Source organism: Myotis daubentonii, chromosome 10 (genome assembly GCF_963259705.1).
Source record: "Myotis daubentonii chromosome 10, mMyoDau2.1, whole genome shotgun sequence".
In the NCBI taxonomy this organism is placed as follows: domain Eukaryota; kingdom Metazoa; phylum Chordata; class Mammalia; order Chiroptera; family Vespertilionidae; genus Myotis; species Myotis daubentonii.
The window spans coordinates 27,216,906-27,241,331 of record NC_081849.1 but is presented as its reverse complement, the minus strand read 5'-3'; the positions used below and the strand labels follow the sequence as shown (position 1 = coordinate 27,241,331).

General features: G+C 42.3%; 1 protein-coding gene across 1 annotated transcript in view; it reads right to left on the bottom strand.

The window, feature by feature from the left end:
• Positions 1-24,426, bottom strand: part of EXOC4 (exocyst complex component 4) — a 753,652-nt gene that overhangs the window by 93,453 nt on the left and 635,773 nt on the right. The window contains exon 14 of the mRNA XM_059711814.1: positions 17,743-17,921. Within this exon, the coding sequence (XP_059567797.1) occupies positions 17,743-17,921 (179 nt within the window). The remainder of the gene's footprint in view (positions 1-17,742; positions 17,922-24,426) is intronic.

Here is a 24,426-nt window from a genome sequence, read left to right as displayed (position 1 = left end):
TGTCCTGGTCCCTTAACAATTCCATTTGGAGGCAATAATGTCTAGGGCAGAGATCTCTAAACTCTTTGATTAAATATCCTAACAGTAAAAAAACTTTTGAGCCCAGATCATCAGAATAGATATTTATTTACTTATAAATTATGCAATCTATTATGGTACTAAATATATAACTAAAAATTAATAAAGAATGAGCTGAAGGTGGAACAAATAATGTCCTTAAATGTCTTCCTAATCATGATGACTTCAAACTGATGTTAGTTACTATATCATGGCTCATATACACTTAGGGCAAAGTTCATCTTGATGGCAGTGGATATAAATCCATATTCCAAATAATATTCTTGTCAAGTTAAAGTTCCTTTGCCAATTTCCAGTCATATCTGATTAGATTGTTATTGCTGATTAAATGACATCATACTATGACTGATAAAGAGCTCTACCAGGAACAAGAAAAAATAACAGCTCAGCCATCTTCTTGTTGTTTGTTCTTGTTTATATTTTAGTCTAGGGCTCCCACGTCATCTCTTATATTAAATATGCTGTTTTAATTGTTAAAAGTATAAACATATGGTCTCATACTTTTCCTCATGCCCCAATGTATTGTTTCTCACATTTCCTGGAGGAATAAAACCTATATTGAAAATAATTGATCTAGAGAACTGAGTAGTAATCTTGAATCTTAATTATAAATTATAAATTCCCTAGTAGAGTAAAGGAGACAATATCTAGGGCTTTAAAATTGTTTTAAGCCCACAGATAACATCAAAAGGTTAGAAGTTTTCCCACTAATCTCAGGAACATGACAAGTATGGCTACTCTCACTACTACTATTCTATACATAGTACTACTAGAAGTCCAAGTCAGAGCAAGCAGGCAAGAAAGAGAAATATAAGACATTCAAACTGAAAAGAAAGAATTAAAACTCTGTTTACAGATGACATGATCTTATAATAGAAAACCCTAAAGACTCCCTACTAAAAAAACCCCACAAACCTGTTAGAATTAACAAATCAATTCAGTCAAGTTTCAGAATGCAAAATCAACATACAATAATCAATTGCATTTCTATACCTAACAAAGAATTATCTGAAAAAGAACTAAAGAAAATAATCCCATATACAATAGCATAAAAGGCAACAAAATACTCAGGAATATATTAAACTAAGGAAATGAAAGACCTGTACACTGAAAACTACAGGACATTGATGAAAGAAATTGAAGAAGACACAAATAAATGAAAAAATAGCCCATTTATAGGTCAGAGGAATTAATATTATTCAAATGTCTATACTACCCAAAGATTCAATGTAATCCCTCTCAAAATTCCAATGGCATTTTTCACAGAAACAGAAAAAAAAATCCTAAATTTTATATGCAGCAATAAAAGACCCTGAATAGCCAAAGCAATCTTAAGAAAGAGCAAAGCTGGTAGCACCACACATCCTAATTTCAAGCTATATTACAAAGCCATCATAATCAACACAGTATGATACCGGCATAAAAGCAGAGGAAGTGAATCAAGGGCCCAGAAGTAAACCCATGCATAAACGATCAAATAACATTTGACAAGGGAGGCAAGAATACTCTCTGGAGAAAGGACAGCCTCTTCAATAAAGGAGGTGGGGAAAAGCAGATATTCACATGCAAAGGAAAGAAATTCCTATCTTACACTACTCAGGATAGATTAAAACTTAAACATAAAATCTGAAACTAAAAATCTCCTAGAACAACACATAGGAAATAAGCTTTATGACACTGGTGTTGGCAAAGATATTTTGGATATGACACCAAAAGCAAAAACAATAAAGGAGGAATGCATTAGACTAAAAGAAAAGGCAACCTGTGGGCTGGGAGAAAATATTTGCAAACCACATATCTGATAAGGGATGAATATCCAAAATATATAAGGAACATACAACTCAATAGCTAAAAGCCCATATAATTCAATTAAAAATATATATTTCCAAGGAAGACATAAAAATGACCAAAAAGTACATGAAACGGTGCTCAACATCACTAATCATTACTTAAATACAAATCAAAACCACAATGAGGTACCACCTCACATCTGTTAGAATGGCTATTTTAAAAAATATAAAGAATAACAAGTGCTGGCAAGGATGTGTAGAAAAGGGAACCCTTGTTCACTGTTGATGGGAATATAAATTGCAACAGCCACTATGGGGTTTCACAAATATTAAAAATAGAGCTACCATGAGATCCAGCAATCTTAATCCTGGGTATTTATCTAAAGGGAATTATCTAAAGTCACTATTTTGAAGATATATTTGCACACCCATGTTCATTGCAGCATTATTTACAACTAGAGGCCCAGTGCACAAAAATTTGTGCACTAAGGGGGGTCCCTCAGCCCTGCCTGCACCCTCTCACACATCCGGGACACCTCAGGTAGGGTCCCTAGGCCTGGCCTGAGATCAGGGCCTAGTGGGGCTCTCCTTCCCCCGGTTGCAGGCAGCTGGCCCCACCCCTGCCGCTGCCACTGCTTGCCATCTGTGCAGCGCTGCTCCCTCTCCCCTGTTACCAGTGGCCTCTCTCTGCAGGCAAAAGGCTGGGGTGCGATGGCTTGGCTGGCCTGGCCTGGGCCTCCCTCTTTCTTTGCTGGGGGTGGGGCTAGCCCTGCAAGGGGCCGTCTGCCTATCTGATCACCGCTGGCCTGTCTGTCTGATTGCCCTCACCACTCTGCCTACCTGCCTGATCGCCCCTAACTGCTTGCTTGGAGGCGGGGCCAGCCTGGTGAGGGGCTGTCTGCTTACCTGATCTCCCCTAACTGCTGACCTGCCTACCTGATCACCCTTAACCACTTGCCTGCCTACCTGACCACCCCTAACTGCTGGTCTGCCTATCTGATCACCCCTAACCACTCTGCCTGCCTGCCTGCCTGATTACCCCTAACCACTTGTTTGGGGGTGGGGCCAGCCCGGTGAGAGGCCACGGTGGTCTGGTCTCTGATCATGACGCTTGGCCTTTTATTAGTATAGATAGCCAAGACATGGAAGCAATTTACGGATGAAGAAAATGTGATCACACACACACACACACACACACACACACACACGAACATTATTCAGCCATAAAAAGAAGGAAATCCTGCCAACATCCATGAATTCTGAGGGCATTACGTTAAATCAGACAAAGGATTAAGTCAGACAAAGAAAGAAAAATACGGTGTGATCTCACTTAGGTGTGCAATTTTAAAAAGCCAAACTCATAGAAATGGAGAGTAGGATGGTGGTCACCAGGGACTGGGGGATAGGGCAAATCTCACATCTGCTAGTCAAAGGGTACAAACTTCACTTATAAGAGGAATATGGTCTGGGGATCTAATGTACAGCATGTGGCTATAGTTAATAATACAGTGCTGTATACTTGATAAGAGGGTAGATCTGAAATGTTCCACCATACAACAACAGCAAAATGGTAATTATCTACGGTGAATAAGGTGTTAGTTAACCTGATTGTGGTAAACATTTTGCAATATATATGTGTATCACATCATCACACTCTTTACCTTAAACTTACACAATAGTACCTGCCAATTATATCTCAACAAAGCTAGAATATTTTATTTTCTATTTCGTGAGGTGGTAAGGAAAAATGGTTCATTTGAAGGTAACAGAGTGTGATATCACGCAGATATGGGTTTACACATTAACTACACCACTTACAACCAGAAAATTAACCTCATAGGCCATAAAGATTAGATGAAATAACTTAAAGAGCTTGGTATATAATATTATTCCAATTGTGATTAGCATATCTGAGAATAATGCTGAATGTCTCATCAGGACACTATCTATACAAGCAATGAAGGGTTTGGGAAGCAGTAAGTAGAAAAAACATAGGTCTCAGAATACTAATTTTTATAATTCTGCTTCTGGGTATATATCCAAAAGTACTTAAAGCAGGGACTCAATGAGATATTTGTGCACCTGTGTTCATGGCAGCATTATTCACAATGTGTAAAAAGTACAAGTGTCTACTGATGAATGAATGGATAAACAAATTGTGGTTTATCCACATAATTCAAGCTTTAATTTAGAAAGGGAGGAAATTATGACACATGCTACAAGTGGATGAAGACCTTGCTAAATGAAGTCAGTCAGTCAGTCATTTACATGAGGTCCCTAGAGGAGTGACATTCATAGAGACAGAAAGTAGGATGGTGGTTGCCAGGACTGAGGAGAGGGAGGAGTGAGAAGTTAATGTTTAATCAATATAGAGTTTCGGTTGGGGAAGATGAAAAAGTTTTGCAGATGGAAAATGATGACGGTTGCACAACAATGTGAATGTACTTAATGCCACTGAACTGTATACTTAAAAATGGTTAAAATGGTTTAAAAAAGAAACAAAAGAAATACCAGTTTCCATTTCCAGCTAACACAAAGTTGTAGCAGAGTTGGGACCTCCAGAACCCATCATCTATACTAGCAACTCGGGAGTTGGGAGAGAGTAAGTAAAAAGGGAGGTATTTGGTAGTTTTATTATTCCTGAGGCAGAAAAGGAGGGTTACCCCAAGCCCAACACTTGTCACCCCTGAGGACTAGGCCTGGCTGAAGCTTGGGTAAGTCTTAACTGGAGCTGGTCCACCGGCCTGCTTCAATACAGACAGACCCCTCGACGTTAAGAGGCCCAGGAGATCCAGAGCTATTGGGGCTGTAGAGCTGGGTGGTCTGTCTTTTGTGTTATAGTTTCTACTAACACCACGATGCAGCAGCTTCCTCATTGCCACAGCCCCTGATACAATGAAGTGCAAGTTTACAGAAAAGCCATTTCATGAGAGCTGGGGGTTTAACCTTCAGTCTCACTCATTGTGGTCCCCAATAAATTCAGCCTCACCCTGTGCCTGAGTTCAAAGGCCACAGCGATTTTGGAAGGCTGTTAAACATAAGTGCTCAGCGTCTAATTTCAAATGCAATACATCAAAGATCCCTCGATGTAATAATTAAATTATTATGCAGAATGGCTCAGCGATCAACTAGAGGCAGACCTGGGCATTTCACACTGAGTACCACTGTGGGCAAATATTGGCAGTAAAATAAAGAGAGCCATCTTGGGATGGCTAAGAATGAGGTAAGGAGCTTTAAAAAGGAGAAGAAACAAGGAAAAAGTACCACTTACCGAGGTATCTACACTGTGTGGGCTGATGGGTACGCATTAGTTGATTTGACCTCGAAGCAAACCGCGAGGAGTTTATACTACAGACACCACCCGCCGTGGTGGTGAGTGCCTGGCCCAGGCCGGCCAGTGCCCACCTACTGAGCTGTGCTGGCGCCGAGGAACAGAAACAAGGCAGGAGTGTAACATGGGATGTGGGTCTCGCCTCAATACTCCCGGGTCGGGTGGGGTTGGGAGAGAAAGTGTGGACGCAGTGTGGAAGGAAAGCCTGTCTCCCCACCTGGTGAGGGGGCTGGAGGAGGCGGAGGAGGAATTTCCCCTTTGGTGCAGTTGGCAGCCATCTGTCTGCAGTGACCCAGGAGGGAGGCAGGGACCTCAGCATATGCAAACCTCCTTCGTGGGCCCATAAGCTAGCACTTGCAAGATTTCTGTGAAAAGCCCAAAAGCTGTTGGCTTGAGCCAAAGTGTTAATTGGGCTTGTGGTCCCTTTAAACAAATGATACAATGGTAGCATTTTCTCACACTCCCTCTTTCACAAGCAGACATGAGAGGAGTCTGGAACATCTCCCACTGGGTAAAATCTAAACAGATAGTTTTGCTCATAAAGCCAGTTCTAAAGGATGGCCTTTTCAATTAGGGTTCTGAAACTGAAAAACTCTGATGTTATTTCTGTTTTGGTGCTTAATACAATAATCCATAAATCTTAAAATGAATATATGGTGAGAATTTCTCTTTATACAAGGATTCTCAGTAGCCTGATATCCCCATTTAAAGACTGTACCATGACAGGTCAAAATATTTCTATCAGCGTCCTTGAGTGAAGTTCTATATTTCCCTAAACACTGTGCAGGAGAGACTGTCTTGGAGAAAATGGGCAGGTCCTCGCTGGGCCCAAGGAGAGAGCTTCCGATGAGGGATGCGAATGGTGGCCCTTTCATTCCGCTCCTTTTCCAGGCTGCCTCCCCTAAAGCTTCCAGGGAGTTCTCATTATGAAGAGAAGGGGCTTGGTCTCAAGGAGAAAAGAGCACTGCACAAGGAGAGTGCCCAAGATAAGGCCTGGAATAAAAGGTGAACACCTGAAGGCATGAATTACAGATCAGGTCTGAAGCTTGGGTGAAGTATACACACCTCTTAAAAATAATTCACTTGGGACCACAGGCGGTTGCATTTTTAAAGACATACAATAGTTAAATTCTCAATAATGATCTAAATGTAGGAAGAGATGTTGTTTGAACTGGCACGTCTCCCCCAGGTGTCAGGCTAATGATCATTTTCCTTTCAGGACGTTTCTCATATAAAGACAGTCTTTATAACAGAGACCCAGTTACATAGCTTCTCATCACCATTACTGAGGCTCTATAATAAAGTAATTCCGATAATGCCTTCTCTTGTCTCCTGGCCACCTCAGGTTTCATAATACCTCAACTTTGCATGCACTGTGTTGTTTTAGAAGAATGAGGCTCCAAAGAGATAGAGAATACACATATATTGGAAATAAAGAAGGAGAGGCCAACCCCAATTGCAATTAAAATGCAATAGTCCTCCACTGCATGTCCCAAAGCTAGTTAATACAGACATTTCCAATAACTTTAATCTCTAAGTGGCGATTGTTGAAAAAAAGAAATCAAGTTTGCGTTTCTTAAAAGACAAGAGGGAAGAAAATGACTTGTCATATCTGACTGGGTTGGAAATAAAAAATCCAATTCTGAGGAAGCAGAGATAAGGCAGGTGCCATGGAAGTGCCATCAGCTTAGCAAACACTAAATAATGAACAATGCAGAGACTGTCCAGCATGATAAAATACTCCATTAGAGGGACTGTTTTTAAATGAGTGTGATAATTGTGGCACAGCCACAGTGAAAGGTTATTGAATTTTTATCTGTAGCCGGAAGCTTTTGACAGACTTGCTGAAAAGTCATCTACAAATAGTGCCTCCTTTAGATGAAGCCGACAAAGGGGGTTTCCAGCATGTCACATCTTCCTGACATTTACGGGATTTTTTGCTTCCTTGAAGAATCTGATCAGATATTCTTGGTTTCTAGAAAGACACTTAGGTTTTCATGAGCCTTATGGAAAAGTCCTCATTATTCTTCCTTTCGTAAAAACTGGATTAAGTTGTTAGTTAATAACTTCAGTCACATCCACCCAGGATTCAACAACCAGAGCTCAAAGATGCTAGTACACAGAATTAACTGCTATTAGTAAGCAACACTGTGTCTTGGAGACCTATTGTTTAATTTATAATACTGGATATAATCACAGTATTGAAATTAGGTTAATAAAGTGAAAGAAAACCTTTCCCTAAATATATGACTAGAAACTTTGGTTCCAAAATAGATCCTTTGTGCAAGGAGGGGCACCGCTTTTATATCTCAGTTTCTTAAAGTGAGTGAAATGTCAAGATCAGTTCCCCCTCCTCCCCTTACAGTGCGTTCAATGCCATTCACACTAAGGACACAGCATCCCATCCATCTTGCAGCTGTGATTTCGGAAGTCAGCTGAAGGACAGCAGTATCTCAGTGGAGGAAGCTCGGCCATGCTGGTTGGGGTTCTGAGACTCATTAGTAATGGGTGATGATGATGTCTTTCTGGATACCATAGTCTGCATTTTTTTTAATGTATATATTTTAAGTTGATATCAGAGAGGAAGGGAGAGGGAGAGAGAGCTAGAAACATCAATGATGAGAGAGAATCATTGACTGGTTACCTCCTGCATGCCCCCTACTGGGGATCAAGCCCGCAAGCCAGGCGTGTGCCCTGACCAGGAATCAAACCGTGACCTCCTGGTTCATAGGTCCATGCTCAACCACTGAGCCACACTAGCTGGGCAATGGTCTACATTCTGAGAACTATCAGCTTAAGTCTAGATTTTGTCACTGACTCATTTTGACTTTGGGCAAATAGCCAAACTTCTGTGTTTCATGATTATGCTTTGTAAATTGAGATAAGAATGGTTGGCCTGCCAACAATAGTTTGAGGCAAGGATAAGGGATTAAGAATTAATGATTACACAGGTCTGTGAAAGTATGAAACATAATCTAAGATGAGTGCTGTTGCCACCCACAGGCACCTCTGGGACTGCTGCATGCACACACATTCACAAGTGCCACCCCCTGGTGCACTTACCTGGGGCCACGGTCTGAAAAGGGTCTTATGCACTAGCCTATATAATAAAAGGCTAATATGCAAATTGACCGAAGAGCAGAATGACCGGAACGACTGGTCGCTATGATGTGCACTGACCACCAGGGGGAAGACACTCAACGCAGGAGCTGCCCCCTGGTGGTCAGTGAGCTCCACAGGGGGACTCCACAGGGGGAGTGCTGCTCAGCCAGAAGCCCTGAGCTGGGCTCACGGCTGGCGAGCACAGCGGTGGTGGCAGGAGCCTCTCCCACCTCCGCAGCAGCACTAAGGATGTCAGTTGGATATCCCCCGAGGGCTCCCGGACTGTGAGAGAGCACAGGCTGGGCTGAGGGACACCCCCCCACCCCGCCACAGTGCACAAATGTCGTGCACAGGGCCTCTAGTTGATTAATAACTCACCTGTCTGAGAGAGCACATCCAGTCTACACATAGAACATTTTTCTAAATTCAATCCCACAGAGTGTTGAAGATTTCTCCCATTCTGTTTTCCTCAAGGATGGCCATTTCATTCTGATCCTTTAGCCTTTGATCTTATCTAACTGAAACTACTACTTTTGTATGAACGTTTATCACTTTTTAAAATAATGTCCAAATATATTTTCACACTGTACCCAATTTCACAACTAATCATATGTTTTGTAAGGATAAAAATGCCAAATGCGAGGCCTGCCTTTTAGCCTTTCTGTTTTCCTCAAGGATTCGTCTCTCCTACCCGCTGAACTGTGTGCTACACCTAACTTTAGTTTCAAGGGTGAAGAAAGGAAAAAGACTCTCTTTTTCTGGAAGGAAGTTCATTAAGCCATGGTTCATCTTGGTTAGTGGGCACACCTGGAGTTTGAAAGCACCAAGTCTCTGAGGGCCTTTCTAGATAAAGGGCTTAGGTTCAATAGCACAATCTGTGCTTCTCACTGAAAGAGGCCTTCCTGCTTGGTGGCCAAGTCAGTCCCTCAGACTTCTCGTTCAAGTCCCGCCACCCTGGTAGCCACTCGTCCTCATGGCTGCTCAGTGTCACCCCGGGGCCCTCTGCATTTCCTCCATCTCCTCAGGCTGCTGGGCAATTTCAGCCCAACACTTGAGGGACGTCTCTTGCTTTCCACCTTCTTCTGCTTCCTGCTTTCCAGAGATTTTCACTATTTCTTTTTCCATTTTCTGGTTTTGTTTGAAGACATAATTTTTCAGCTGGAAGCTCTCAGCCACCACACTTAAGCATCCATGATATTATCATATTTTAATAAAATATTTCCCTTATGGATACAAATGTTGGCATTTTCAAAGAAACAGCCACATAACTCTTTATGGGCAGACACTTAGAACTCCATAATTACACGGAAGCGCCCACAGCACGAGCCCCTGTAACTCCACAACTGATATTTGCTAGAAATGTTCAGAAGCATAGATGGTAACTTGAGACAAAAGAAAAGCCTGAAGAGGTAGAAGGAAGGGAGGTGAAGACCCAGTACTCGGGGAGGAGTGAGACTCATGGCAGTGCTAAGACTCATGGCAGTGCTAAGACTCATGGCAGTGACCCCGGAACTCCATACTGAGTCCCCGCTGTGTGTCACGTTCTGCTAAGAACCCAAGTTCATCATTTCACTCAATGGTTACAGTAACTCAATGAACATAAATCACTGTTTCTATTTAACAGGTAAGAAACCCCATTTAGCTCAGAAAGGCTAAGTAATTTTCTGATAGTAATACAGTAACTTGCCTGCTTCTTCCCACATATACCTGACTTCAAGGTCAAATATGTCTATATGCCTCCTAGACTAACCCCTAGAGTGCCGGGGAGCACGATCTCGCTTCTCCTGTCTTTCTCCAAAAGTGCCGGGAACACTATCAAAGCTTCGAAATGGCGTCCAGTTCTATGTCTGCTTTTATTAGTGATGATGATATTGCTAAATATGTCAATGTAGTAAAGGTTTCCTTAAGTTTTTGAATATATAACTTCATTTACCTGCGATTCATAATTTTTTTCCTAAACTGCTGTAAAATCAGCAAAAATGCCTTGGCAATTTTAGCATAGTTCTTAGGATATTGGTTGGCACTCAAAGGGCTAAGGGAGAAGCATGGGAAAGGTTCTGTGAATTAAAAGAAGAAAGATGTTTGGAAAGAGGAAAAATTACCATGGTTTAGAAGCCAGGTCAGGATGCTCAGGTGAAAGGAAAGAGAAAAAGTGAGTAGAAATGTTCTAAAAGGGACTAAGTCTTGTGTATCAGTATTTAAATTGTGCTAAAAGCAAAGGAACATGGCCCCCCTGGTGAGCGGAAGCCTGGCTGAGCAGCAGCTGCAGTGCACAGTGCATCATGGGAGACGGGGCTGGAGGGGCGATCCTTTTCCTCACAAACCAAGAATCACCAGCAGCTCCACTGCCAATAACGACATGGGTTTCGGGGCATTCAGAGGAACAACCAGGTGAACGCTGGGAGCACAGGGATGTTCCACACAATTCTGCCTTCATTAAGATCAATTGCAATCAGTTTGTAAATAACAATAGAGTATAATGATGATTGAAAACGAACAAACTGAATTATCATAAAATTATCATTTGGTGTGTGTTATTTTTCCTACAAAACATATGACTCGTTGTGAAACTGCATACAGCATGAAAAGATATTTGGGTATTATTTTAAAAAGCGATAAAGGTTCATACAAAAGTAGTAGTGGTTTCAATTAGATAAGATCAAAACAAATTTGGAGTATGGGCAAGATATAATATAATGCCAGTGGCAATTTAATGTTCTGGGCAAACAATGTGATCAGGAAGTTAACCAATGACAATGAATTTGGAAGGTGTCACCAACCGAGGAAGAAGGATGATAAGAGTGAAGCCACAGAATGAGTCAGCTTTAAAAAATGACGCTAATAAGGCCAAAAAGGCTGATGGCATAGGAAGCCTAACCTCAGAAAGACGACTAGAGAAACTGAACGGGTAGAGTGAGGCCAAGCAAAGGCCCGAGGAGGAGCTGTCTGATAACAGTCTGCAAATATTTGAAACTTGTAAATACCGAAGTGGGAGAGGAATTACCACACATAGAGTTTTAATTAAAAATAATCAGATGAAATTACGACAGGGGGAATTCTAGCTTAATGGATTGACAAAATCAAAGCTGAGACAATGTCTCATGAGATCCTGGCAAGGGACAATTTTATACTCATTTGTGTCACGGCAGAAAAACAACAAGGCATGCGGGGGTGGGTGGGAGATCTGCATGTTTTCTTTCATTTACCATTAAGGCCGAAAAAGCCCATTCACACTCCACCTTCTAGAAAATGTTAAATCATAGCAGGCAATGCATAAAGGTCCCCAAGTATGGCACACACCATGTATGAGAGGGATGTACAGACACTGGACCTTTTCCATCTTTATTGTCAATGACTGATTGACTAGTAAACATTTCCACGTTCATTCAACTGGTTTGGCAATCAGCCTTCGGTGTTAAAATAAAAGGCACCAATTCTTATATTCGTTTTACTTATTTGGCTTGAAAAGGATAAGAGGAATGTTTTTATTTTTAATCAGGTTTGGGAGACAGGTTGGCTAACTAAAAACTGCTAAGCAGAATTCTATTCTACCATAGAATCAGAAACATCCATCTGTATGCCTGGTGCTCTTGTCCATAAAATGAAAAGTCATGTGAAGCCAAGCTTTGAGAATGAAAGCACTGATAAAATAACCTCAAAGATTTCTAAAATATAAATAGCTACAAAAACTAAACAAGAAATTGAGGGTGCTCTATATCAAGCTTGCCTATGTGTTGAAATGCCCTGAGGAGTGTTAAAAAGTACAGAGGCCTGGGCACCTGCCCACAAGCTCAGTAGCTGATTCTAGTCTAAGACTGAGAGCCAATCTGTTAGAAGAGTGGCTCTCGACCTCCGATTTGATTGGTTTGGGGATGCCCAGGCCACACCTGGGAAGAATTAAATGAACGTCTCAGGGAGTGGGCCTAGCATCAGTCTTTCTTTTTTCTCCAGCTCCCCATTGAATACAACTAATGTGCAAAAAAGTTGTGAAATGCTGCTCTAAAACACATTAGACCCTAATGAAAATGGGTTAAAGTAAGACCATTTTTAGTGAACAAAATGCAGGTAACTTTTATTCTCAGCATGGCTGTGTCTGAAATTACTATGGTCGTGGACACTTACCAAGGATTGTTTAGCACATGTGGCAACTAGGAATAGGGGCAGGCCCTAAACAAGTGGCTGAGGGCAGAAAAACAGCTCCTCCCACAGAGAGCCTTTCTGACCCACAAGATTATAATCAATATCAAATGCATAATTGCTTAAGGTGGACCACGATTTATTTTAGTAGCTATTCAAGTTGTCCAAACGTTGGGCTTATAATAGATACATTTGTCATGTTAAAAAATAGTCACTAGAAAGATAAACAGAGAAAAGCAATTTGTGGTGGGGAAGTGGAAAGTCGATCTAGAATTCAGAAGGAACTGTCCAGAGAGGATTACAAGAATTGGAGGCATAAAAGTCAATCCCAGAGCATCATCGGTGATAAGTCTCAGTGAGAGGAGTTAACCTTGACACGATGTGATGAGAATGGCATTTATTTCTGTGGTTTTCCTTCCCCAAGACCATAAACCCAGTCTAGTCATGAAAAGAGATGAGACAATCCCACATTGAAGGACATTCTGTAAAATATGACCATCATTCCTCTAAACTGTCAAGGTCATCAAAACAAGGAGACTCAGGAAACTGTCACAGCACAGACAAGCCTACAGGGGCACCGTGACTAGATGTACTATGATATCCTAGATGCGATGGAACAGGAAAAAGACATTAGATAAAAACTAAGGAAATTATAGACTAAAATATATAATTAAGTATATAGACTTAATTATATAAAGTACAGACTTCAGTTAATAATAATGTATCAATACTGGTTCATTAGTTGTGAGGAATGTAAGATATTAATAATAGGGAAAATGAGTGTGAAATACGTGGGAATTCTATACTATCTTTGCAACTTTACTCTAAATTTAAAACTATCCTGGGAGTCAGAAAACAGGCTTATGCAATGAGAACCAGGGGGACCCAGGAGAGAGGTCAGGCTGGGTCAATCCAAGTCCTTACTGGGGCTGTTTCTGGAGCTCTTGGCAAAAAATTCTCTTTTTATTTGGGATCAAATAATCTTGGGGCTGCTGATGGTCAATTTTCATTCTAAAATAAAAATTTTATTTAAAAAAAATCAATCCAGGGAGTCATGTTAGCATTAGTCAGTGAAGTGAGGTATGGAGTTACATTAGCAGCTAGAATCTCTGATATTTGTGAGGACAGTGCAATGGTAGGCAAAGGGTTGTCATAGCAGCCAAGTCTGAAACAAGCAAAAAAAGTAAACTATAGTCATTTATATTGGCTGACTAGACCTTCAGGCCCAAAATCTTTAATAGCCAGGGATAGGCAGGTAGGGGCCAGGGAAACGCTCTCACCTATATTAAAGTCTTTTGTAGAGAAGATATTCAACATTTAATTTTGGAAGAATAGGACAGAGAAAAGAGGGGTAGACAGAAGTCAAGGGCCTTGAATACAAAAGAGATAACCTCCTAGATGGCAAGATTGCTTATAAGGCAGAATGTATAATCAAGGAAGTGTTAGAATCTCTAAACCTGGAGACTCTTTTCAGAATTCAAGACAGAGAGGAGGCCCCTGAGGAAGCAGTGCAGACAAAATGAGCCCTGGAGCCCCTTCCTATAGTCTATTTTTAACAGCAACACGTCCTTAAAACAAAAGGGTGAAATACAAAAGCAAGTCATTAGTGCTCAAATTGAATACATCTAACGATTTTTATGTAGGTCACATTTTCCTGAGGATTTTCTCCACCATAACAGTTCATCTCAGAGCCTTCCTTTAGAATTCTTACAAACACCAGGTACCACAATGGACAGATCCCATGATGTGCCTTTACTACAAGGTTGAAGTTGTGATCTAAGTGGGAAAACACACACATATAAACCTAGATCCTGAATGCCCAACTCAATATGAGCCTGTTCAACCTCCTTGCACCGAAAGCATGTTTGTTACAGCGGATCCTGAACATACAGGAATTCTAGAAGAGGGCGTGGGAGACAGACTAAGTATGGGATGGGTAGAGGAGCCAGAAAACAAGGCACGTGCAAGGAGAACCAGAGGGACCCAGGAGAGAGGGTCAGGCTGGGTCAATCCAGGTCCTCCCTGGGACTCTGGGCAAAAATGCTCCTTTCATTTGGGATCAAGTAATCTTGGGGCTGCTGATGTTCACGGATGTTGCCATTTGGAAAGCGCTCTCCTGAGATGGAAAGCAATAAAGAGAAAATAGGAAATGCTGGATAGGGGGAGCAAGAGTGAGCAGGTGTGTAAACATATCTGTGACACGATGCTATCTTGTGAGCCTCTGGATCCAGCCATACCTGAAGCCTTCTGCTGTACCAGTTGTATGAATCCATGCATTCTCTTGCCTTCAACTGGTCTGTGACTTTCATGGAAAGAATCATAAGTAGAACAGGCTTAAGGAAGATTGAGAGGGGAGGGGCACCAAGTGAAATGGAGCAGGAGCCATGGATTGAGGTAGGACAAAAGTCAGAGCAGTGCCTTTGGTGCAGTCAGAATCTACATGAGGTGAGAGGACCCTTTTTGGCATAAAGAAGACAGAGGGACCTTTGGGCAAATACTAAGAGAGATGGAAAAATTATCTTAGAAAAAATGGTCACCCTGATCTCCTGGATGAATGGACAGCCATGCTCTGCCCCTAAATGCAACACTTCAGGGTGACACACGTTTCGGGTGGATGAGAATCCTGCTACACTATGTGAAGAGACATTCTACTATGAAAAGAATTTTCTGCCCACTTCCTCCACTCCATTACATGATTAGTTTCTTAATGATAATAAAGCACGGCATTTACCACACCAAATAGTTAATAGAATGCGGAACAAGAACCTGTAAACTTCTTGCCTTGATTTCTTCCCATCCTGAGCACCCATGAGTGCTAGATAAAAGCTAGCATTTTATTCCTGCTACTTAGTCTCCAGACTTGGAACAACTCTTGTTGAGGTAATCAGGTTCGCTTTTCAAGATAATAACCAAGAGCTATTCCTTATTCCCTTTCTAGAGTCACAATGACATGGAGCAATTAGAGTAACCCATTATAGAGAATTCCCTGCTTTGTTCAATTTATATAGACATCAATGGACACCTCTCCCGGGAATTCAAAGAACAGACTTGTGTGGGCGAGCTAGGCTTGCTGGTGGCAGAATAAAACACATTTGCTCACTGCATTGTTTTAACAAAGACAACGTAAGTAGTGATTACAGTTCACTGGGGTTTTGCACCAATCCTCAAAACGCTGACAGTTATTTAAGTCACTCACTGGGTGGAATGATCATCTTGAGAGGAACAGAGAGGGTACCATTTATATTATAAAATGGAGTGAGCAAATGAGACAAAGCATCAGCAGGTGTGGTAGAAGAGATCTTTGTCAGAATAAGAGATGATTACATTTAGGAAGTAGACAGCAACTGTACTGAGTACTCGTGGTGACATGAACAACAGCTCAACTGTGCCATTACAGAGGTGAGCATAATTCTGGGAGCTTCTCTCTCTATCCAAAACAGTCGATGCAGGTTGGCCTGAGTATATCACTCAAAGGCTTGATAGAAATTGGAACTATCGTGCCTTGTGGAGCCCTTTTAGAATGGATAGAACAGAAATCTGCAATGCCATGCCACTGGAAATAAGATACTGTATTATTAAATACTAGAGGCCCAGTGCACAAATTTGGGCATGGGTGGGGTCCGGCTGGCCCGGCCCCAATTGGGCCAGGCTGGTGTGGGGGAGGGGCCGTAGGTGGTTGTCCCTGCCGCTGGTCGAACTCCTGGTAGAAGGGACAATTTGCATATTAGCCTTTTATTATATAGGATTAGACACTGAAAGGCCACCAATGATCACTAATACAACTACCCATGCAGTCCTGTATTTGCAAGAAGCAAAGAAATCAGCAAAACAGGCATCTGGTCCCTTTTCAGGGCTGTTTATTTTGCAATTAGCAAAAGGGAAGTAAGTTATATTTGACTTTTTATTTTTATTTTGGTAAAGTGGAGTGGCACCGGGAGATAAAATGGATAATTTAGGCTATTGCTTGTGACAGATTGCCTGATACAAAAAGATTATAAAGTTGAAGGTCTTTCAATGAGACCTACTTATCGAGTCTGCTCAGATCCAATACTGTGCCCAAATTATCCTTAATAGGTGCATTTATTTTTTCCTATTTTTATAGGTTCTGGGAACAAATATGTATAATCTTTATCAGCAGATAAGAAGTAATATTTTAAATAATAAAAAGTAAAAGTACAAATAAGAAGTCATATTTTAAGCTTTTTAAAATAGAGTCTATGATCTCACTCAGAGCCCCTCCTCTGCTGGCCTTCAGGAGAGATGCTCAGTCAGCACGAGCTCCGAGGCCGTGTGCCTTCCAGGGCCCGGACTCTGCCCCTGGGGCCTGGATTTTGAATAATTTAGCCCTTGAATTTCATCTACACCTCTTCCATCTCTATGCTGGAAATGCTTGTTAATCAATAATAACTTGTCAAAAGACAATGGTAATAAACCACTTCCCCTGAAGTTCACATTCCAAATGATGTGTTTTCCTAGCAATAACCTTCGAATGGTTAACTTTGGTACCAAGTTCAGGGCAGATTCTGTTTATTTCATGTTTTTGCTGTTATTTTCCTTTTTTCTACCCTGTTTCTGTCTCTCTGTTTATGCATTCAAATCGGCCATTTCCTTTATTCCTTCTTCATGTTTGCTTTGCCTCTATTATAACTGCCTACCACATGCTTCTGAATGAATGCCTTTAATATGTATTTATTTTATAGTTATTAAATAATGTCTATGTGCCCTAAAGTTTTCAAATTATTTTTCTCTGAGTCATTGGTTCTTGGTAAAAAAAAAAAGAAGTTTCACATTTTTATTTCATACCCTATTACTTAATTTTCTTGAAATCTATAATTAAGTTGTCTCTTAACCATCTCTTTTCCAGAATAATTGTTTTTCTCATATTCTCTATTTTCAAGCACCTTAATCACTTCTAAATATTCTCTTCTTAGACATTTTTTCATTAACTTGTATCAGTTAAAAAAAAAAAACCACAGCTGTGTGCTCAGCGCTGAGTTTTGAGATAAGTTCCTTCCCTTGGGAAGTTGTGAGGGGGACTGGACTGGCTTTTGTTCTTGAGACAATCATGGTCCAATCTTCCACGATTTTGTTTCTAAGGTTTAATATCAAGCACTGTTAACATGGACCATTTTTGGCTTCCCACGCCCCACACAGGGAAGCGAGATTACTTCCTTCTGCAGAACCACCAAGTGCAGAGGCTCAGCTGAGCTGGGTTCTGATAACCTGGACACGTCCCATAGGGTGACACATTCCCAATGAGAGTACTCAGTCTAGTTCCTCAGCCTTCCCCCATCAGGTACTTACTCTGGGATGAGGAAAGATTGGAGAAGGCTGACTTTGTTCGGCCTGCTAACCATTCCAGGCTCTCGTGCATGTTGGCCAAGGCTTTGAGGTCACTGACGTCACGCAGGATGTCTTGTGGAGGGATTAATTTATCACCCAGGTTCCCAATAAGAACTTCTGACTCCTTGCCAAAGGCTGCCCTGCAAAGCAAACCAGAGACATTTCACATACAGCACGGCAAAGACTGGGGTGGGCAATACTTTTTAAGACATGCCCAGCATGAGGTTGTTATAATCACTGTTATTACGGCATGCTACTTTTCCTAGGTTTAATTTTATGAGGATACTATCATATACCTGCTTAAAATTACTCTGATCCGAGAAAGAGAGCTCTTGGAAGAAGAAGCAAATGACCTGATGCTTGTACCTTTAGCAGCAACTGGTGTGGGCCTGACCTACACAGGGATGATCCTAGGGATGCTCGAATGCCTGCTCTCTTCCGGGATTCCCCTTACCTCTTCTCCAGCTGTGCAAATTGCTGATGGTGTTAAATATATACATTGTTTGAAGGTTTTTGAAGTAAATAAAACTACTAAGTTAATCTGGCAGCTAGAAAATGTTCTGAAATGTTCAAAAGCAAAGGGGCCCAGCCTCTTTAAGGAGATTATAGTTGGGAAGGAAGGCAGGCCTCATTCATTCATTCATTCATTCACTCACTCATTTACTTATTCTAAAAAGGCTCTGGACACATAAACGAGGAAGCATTTAGGCACTCATCATTTGGAAAGAAAACCCAGTAAAAAAATCAATGCCGGGATCCTTTTACTGACTGGAAGAAAACACAGTCAGGTGGATTTCACACAGAGCCCAGTGTCTTCATAATGTTTTTGGAGGGTTGAAAATCATGCTACGTGGGGTTGCAGAAGGATGAGCTGGAAGGGACCGCAGAGACCGCATGGCACAGCCACTGCACAGATGAAGAAAGGAAGGCGCCGAAGGGAAGGTTAACTACTCTGCCTGCAGGACACATAGTGGCAGGGCTGGGACTCACGCTGTCCAATTCCCACAGCTCTCTTTCTTTAAAAAAGAGAGGACGGAAATGATAAAAGATGAAGGAAGATGTTAGGGGAGAAAAGTCCCGTCTTTTCAGGAAGTACCTACAGGTGGGCAAGCAGAGCTCATGGCGGAGCTGGAACAGGCACCTGGAGTTTCCATGGAAGCCTCCCCACAGCTTTTAAAACTCAGGATACCTTCCGTGAGCAGCAGCTCTACTTTATACGCAGAACAAACTAAATTAAGTTTCAAGTGAGCAGCGTTAATAAGAGCAGACATATATGTTCAGAGCGATGCTTAATGACACACAGCATTCGGTGCCCAGCACTATAGCAGACACCCAACGTTGGCAGAAAGAGCTGCTGTGGGTTAAATGCCTATTAAAAGTATGTAGCTGAAGTGGTGGTTCATGATTGGGCTTATTTCAACAGGAGAAAAAGTCAGAATTGATGGAGTTGGGTGAGTCACGTGGACAGAGCACAGAAATGCGAGTGCACTTGGGGGTCTTGTACCAGATCCTGGGGTGGGACCCGAAAGTCTGCATTTCAAGTTTCAGGCTGCTGGCCTGGAAGCATGCTTCCTGAGTGGTAAGGGTTGGAGCACACACTTCAAAGTCAGGCAGACCGGTGCGAATCCTGCAGGCGCCTCTTCCTTGCTGTATTATTGGCTAGGGTGATGGCGCTGACCTCCTATGGAGCATTTTAAGAAGTAGACGAGGTGACATTTAAAATCTTTATTGGGAAAATTTCAATAATTACAGAACTAGAGAGAATAGTGTAGTAAACTCCCAGGCAGCCACTGCTCAGCTTCAATTATTAGCAACTCACAGAGAGTCTCTTTCATCTATCCTTATCCAGAATTAAAAAAATATTTTATTGATTGATTTTTAGAGAGAGAGAGGAAGAGGAAGGGGGGCAAAGAAGGGGGAGAGGGAAAGAAGAGAAAGGGGGGTTGGAGGGGGGAGAGATTTGTTTGATCACTTATTTAGGCATTCATTGGTTGCTTCTTGTATGTGCCCTGACTGGAGATCAAACCTGCAACCTCAGCATATTGGGATGACACTCTATCCGCCTGGGCCACCCCAGCTAGGAGATGCCTTATCCACAATTTTGAAGCAAATCATTCAGCTGATATTCTTTGGTGCCTAACACAGTGCATGGAAAGCTAACAAATTGTAGCTATTATTATCCTTAGGTCTGTTGAGGTGGTTGGTTTACTTAGTGTCAACCTGGGGTCTGCTGTGATGAATAAATTAAAATAGATAAGAGAGATCAGAAGTAAATAAGTTGGATCTCAAGGGCTAGTTTCACAAATGGAACCTTGCAACATCAGAGCAAATGCCGCTGTGTTTCAGAGGCCAGACTTTTCTCAAAATCTTCAAGAGGTAAATCATTGCGGCAGAAGCCACTGGTGGGCTAAGCGGTATCCATTATCCCATGCCTGCTTAGTAAAAGGGCCCTGGCATTGTTGGGGTCAGCATGTACCCAATCTAAAAACAAAATTAAAAAACACACAAGGCGAAACCCCATTCAATTTCCCAGCCCCTCCTGCCGATGTGGCGGTCAATGAAATAACAGCTGAAGTCGCAGACAGGTTTCCAAGAAACATTTCTCAAGCATCTTCGTTGGCAAGGACCTCTTTTGTGCCCCCCCCCCCCCGCCCCTTACTGGACGCAGCCCTGGCATCAGGTGCCCTTGAGCATGAAAATAATGCTGAGAATAATGGAGCCAAAGACAGGAGGGCTTGGAGGCACCGATGACATCATGGAGCTGCAATGCAGCCCCAGATAATGCACTTCTAGGCTTAGTTCGTTTTATAGGAGAGAAAGTGAAACCTTATTTGTTTAAGCCATTGCTATTCCAAGTTTCTGCTACTAGCCGCTAAATGTAATTTCCACTGACACCATTATCTAATTAGCATAAGTGATGTCATTCTTGGAAAACTTTCTCTAAATTAGATATCTCTGAAATCAAGTTACTGCGAAAGCAAGACAATGTCTCTTCCATGATCTGAGCCCAGCAGACAGTACAATATCTCCCCCTTGGCTGTCACGCAGTCGAGTTGTAAATATGTAGTTTGCTTAATCTGTCCTTATATATCCACTCTCCCAGCCCCTTAATCATCTTAGATAGATACAACAAATAGTGCCTCTGAGCTCGGTGGTTAAAGCAGCAGGGGAGGCAGACAGCTTTGGAAACCCGCTCGGAGCCATCTTTATGCATGGAGGTGTGACCCTGGGGGGAATGTGACAATCAAGACAAATGCATTTATGTCGAAGTCGAATCTGCTGTGTGGGATCTGAGGCCTGGGCATGTCTGCGGTCTGCCTCCGAGGCCAGATGCCGAGCCCGCTCCCCTCCGGCTCCCTGAGATCGGCTTAACCTGCTCCGAGGGGAGCTCGGTGGACCGAGAGAAACACACACTGCCTCTCGCTGCACACATCGCAGACATCTCATTTGACAGGAATCCATAATCACCCCCTAACAACCTGGAGAGGGCCCCGCAACCATGACACCCAGAATAAATGATTGACAGCTATCACCATTTCACACAGAAAGTCGTTCCTTCGAGGATTTGTGTGTCAAAGAGCTTGGTGGACGGTCTTTGTGTGTTATACAAACCTTCAGGGGACGGCTTTAGCTGCAAAACCGTGGACTTTTTCCTAAACCCTCTAATTTATTAAGTAAACTATGGTATAGTCACACTATGGAAAAGTGTTCAGTCATCAGAGATTATATAGTAGAAAATACGTGATACCATAGAAAAATGTTGCATATAGTTTATTTTTAACCATGATATGCAGTTGAGTAAAACAAGCTGTTATAAAACTGAATGCACCACATACTATTCAAAAAAGAGTAATTATAGATTTTTATGAACTGAAAAGACTGAATATCTATACACCAACATGTTAACTGTGTGACCGGATTATTTTCCTTTGTGCTGCTCTGGATTTTCTACGTTTTCTCCAAAGAACATGTTTACTTTGTAATTAAAAACAAAAATTACAAACCCTACCGGGAATGAGAAAACCTTTCAGATGGACACAGGAAGAATTTCACCAGGGAAATGGGAGGGGAGGGGGATTACAGTCACTTGAATGGAACTGGGAGAGACGGGTGCGGCCTGGGGGCTAGCTCAGGGTGTGGTCAGTGTCCACCACAGAGGGTCATGCCGTCAGACTGACCACACCCAGCATCTGGGCCAATGCGGTTTCTTCCTAGATCTGAATCGTATGTACTCTTTATCATCTGCTTATTATGAAAGCGCAGTACTTAATGGAGATGTTACATGTTTTTGAGTGAAATGGATAACAGAATGATCATTTTCTTGAGAAGTGAAGTGACAGGTGCTCTGTAATTGCCCAGTGATTACCTGACACGGCCAAGAAGAGAAATGTGCTTGCAGTGGGTACCCTGAGTCCCATGTGAGGAGTCACTGTCACCATCGTAGGCCAACATGCTCACAGAGGAGCCCAAGAAACTGAAAAAGGGTGTTCAACCTGTTAAGCTTAATTTCCCCACACAATTATCATCTTTAAAGAGCTTGATCTGACAAGACTTCATTTAAGAGAGTTTTCGAGAGCATGAAATCTGTGTAACTTAATTTTACCACACAATCATCATCGTTAAAGAGGTCTATCTGACAAGAATTCATGTAAGAGAATCTTGCCAAAGATGCCGAAAATTGTCTCCATTTAATCTTTAAATAATTCTGTTATTCACTGAAATCTTAGGAAGGAAAAAAAGAAAATCTGCATTTCAGCAGGCTAAATGCACTTATGAGAGAAACACTGCACATCGTTTCTGAGCGACTGATTTGCAGATCTGTGCTATATTTGGTCACATAATATGCACACTCAAGACTCAGGGCTCTCTCTCCCTGCCCCACTCACCCATCACCCAAGACTGCTTCCTACTGCTGAACCCACTGAGCGACCAGGAAACGCGGACAGAAGGTCAGTCCCCCTGTGACCCAGGCAGAGCAGGGGAAGGCGAGGACTAAAGCAAGCCGTGCTAATGGTTGCGAGGTGGCATTTCCTCTACGATTTCATACGAGGAGGATGTGAGTATTATAGTCACTTGAACTGAACTAGGAGCAGTGAATGCTTGGTCTGGTAGCATTTCCTCTACGATTTCATATGAGGAGCTGGTAGGGGTTCACTTTCCCATTTAGTTCAGAGATCACCAGATAGGAGGAGCTGAATCTGACTTGAGATGGAGGACAGGGAAATCCTAGACCTGGGAGGAATGCAGTGACTGAGGTCACCAGACAGGAGGAGTGGCATCTGACTTGAGATGGAGGACAAAGGGCTTCCAGGCTTGAGACAAATGGAGTGACTGAGAAGTGTGACTCCCTGTTGGGGAGAGGAGAATGCTTCCCTATGATGGGTAGCTGTCACCTTGTATTAAACATAAAGTATGACATTTTAAAATATGGGTACAAGGGTGAGAATGGAGACAGAATGACAGAAGGGTGGGACCTAAAAGTCCTAAGGCTATTGGCCCCAAATTCATTCCCTTCCACTCCTCTCTCCTGCTCTGATCTGTAGGGGACAAGGGGAGCTGACCCCTGCAGGCTGTGTCCTAGGCTCCCACTGGGCACTGAGCATGGGTGGCCCTGATGGGACACTGAAGGACACAGGGAAAGGAGAAGACAGGGCATTTGTCCCCCTCCCTTTGCCTGGGATGACATCTCCAGCAAGGATGCATCTCATTCTTGGTCCATCCAGCTCCTACCACCCCCAGCTCCTCTGCGTGCCTCTCCAGGAAACACTTCTTCCCCTTGGCATTCCAGTTAAAGCGACAGCGACTTCCTGCTGTTGCTCATCTATGGGTTATCTTAATGCCCACTGTGTGACAGACACTCAGGGCACTATGAACCCGTGTACCAATTCCCTACATTAAATTCCCTCTAGGTAAACATTACGAGTGGTTTCTGTTTTCCATGTTAGATCCCAACTTATACAAGACCTAATAATGATGTCTGACCATATGCCATGCTACTGGGAAGCGAGTACGTTTTTGGCACGGGGATTAATTAGTTCTGTTGTGCAGGCAGTGAAACTGAGATGTGTCAAGGTGACCTGTAAAGATCACTTAGCCATTACCTGTCAGTCTAAACTGATGAAGGTTATAAAAAGGTCAGGTCACCTTACCCAGATTCGTCATAATACCCACTCCTTATGAGATTCGACAATGACACTTCCATTTATCATGTCTGATTTTTACAACTGCTCAATCTTCAACACTTTCAAAACGTGTGCCAAAATAATGGGGGTAGTACCATTCTGATGGGTTCTTTAATCAGGTTTTCACAAACTGCTCTTCTAAAATGATCCTGGCTAAACCCTTATAAATAGGAAGTAATCCAGTAGTCCAGTTACCTTGATTACAACATTATTTTTGTCCTGGAACCTGCTGAAACTCATCACTGTCTACCCTTCAATTGTTTTCATGCATGTGCATGTCATCACACACTATCATGAGAGTAGCTATTTTTCATATTTAATAACTAATTGCTCCTCTTTAGAAAGCTGCCTCCTCCATTATCACAGTCGAGGATTTTTCCTTTGCTTTCTTTACCTACTGTGTTTCTATCATTTAGAAACTTGCAATGCTCATGACTGGCGAGGCGAGGTGAGGTGAGCAGTC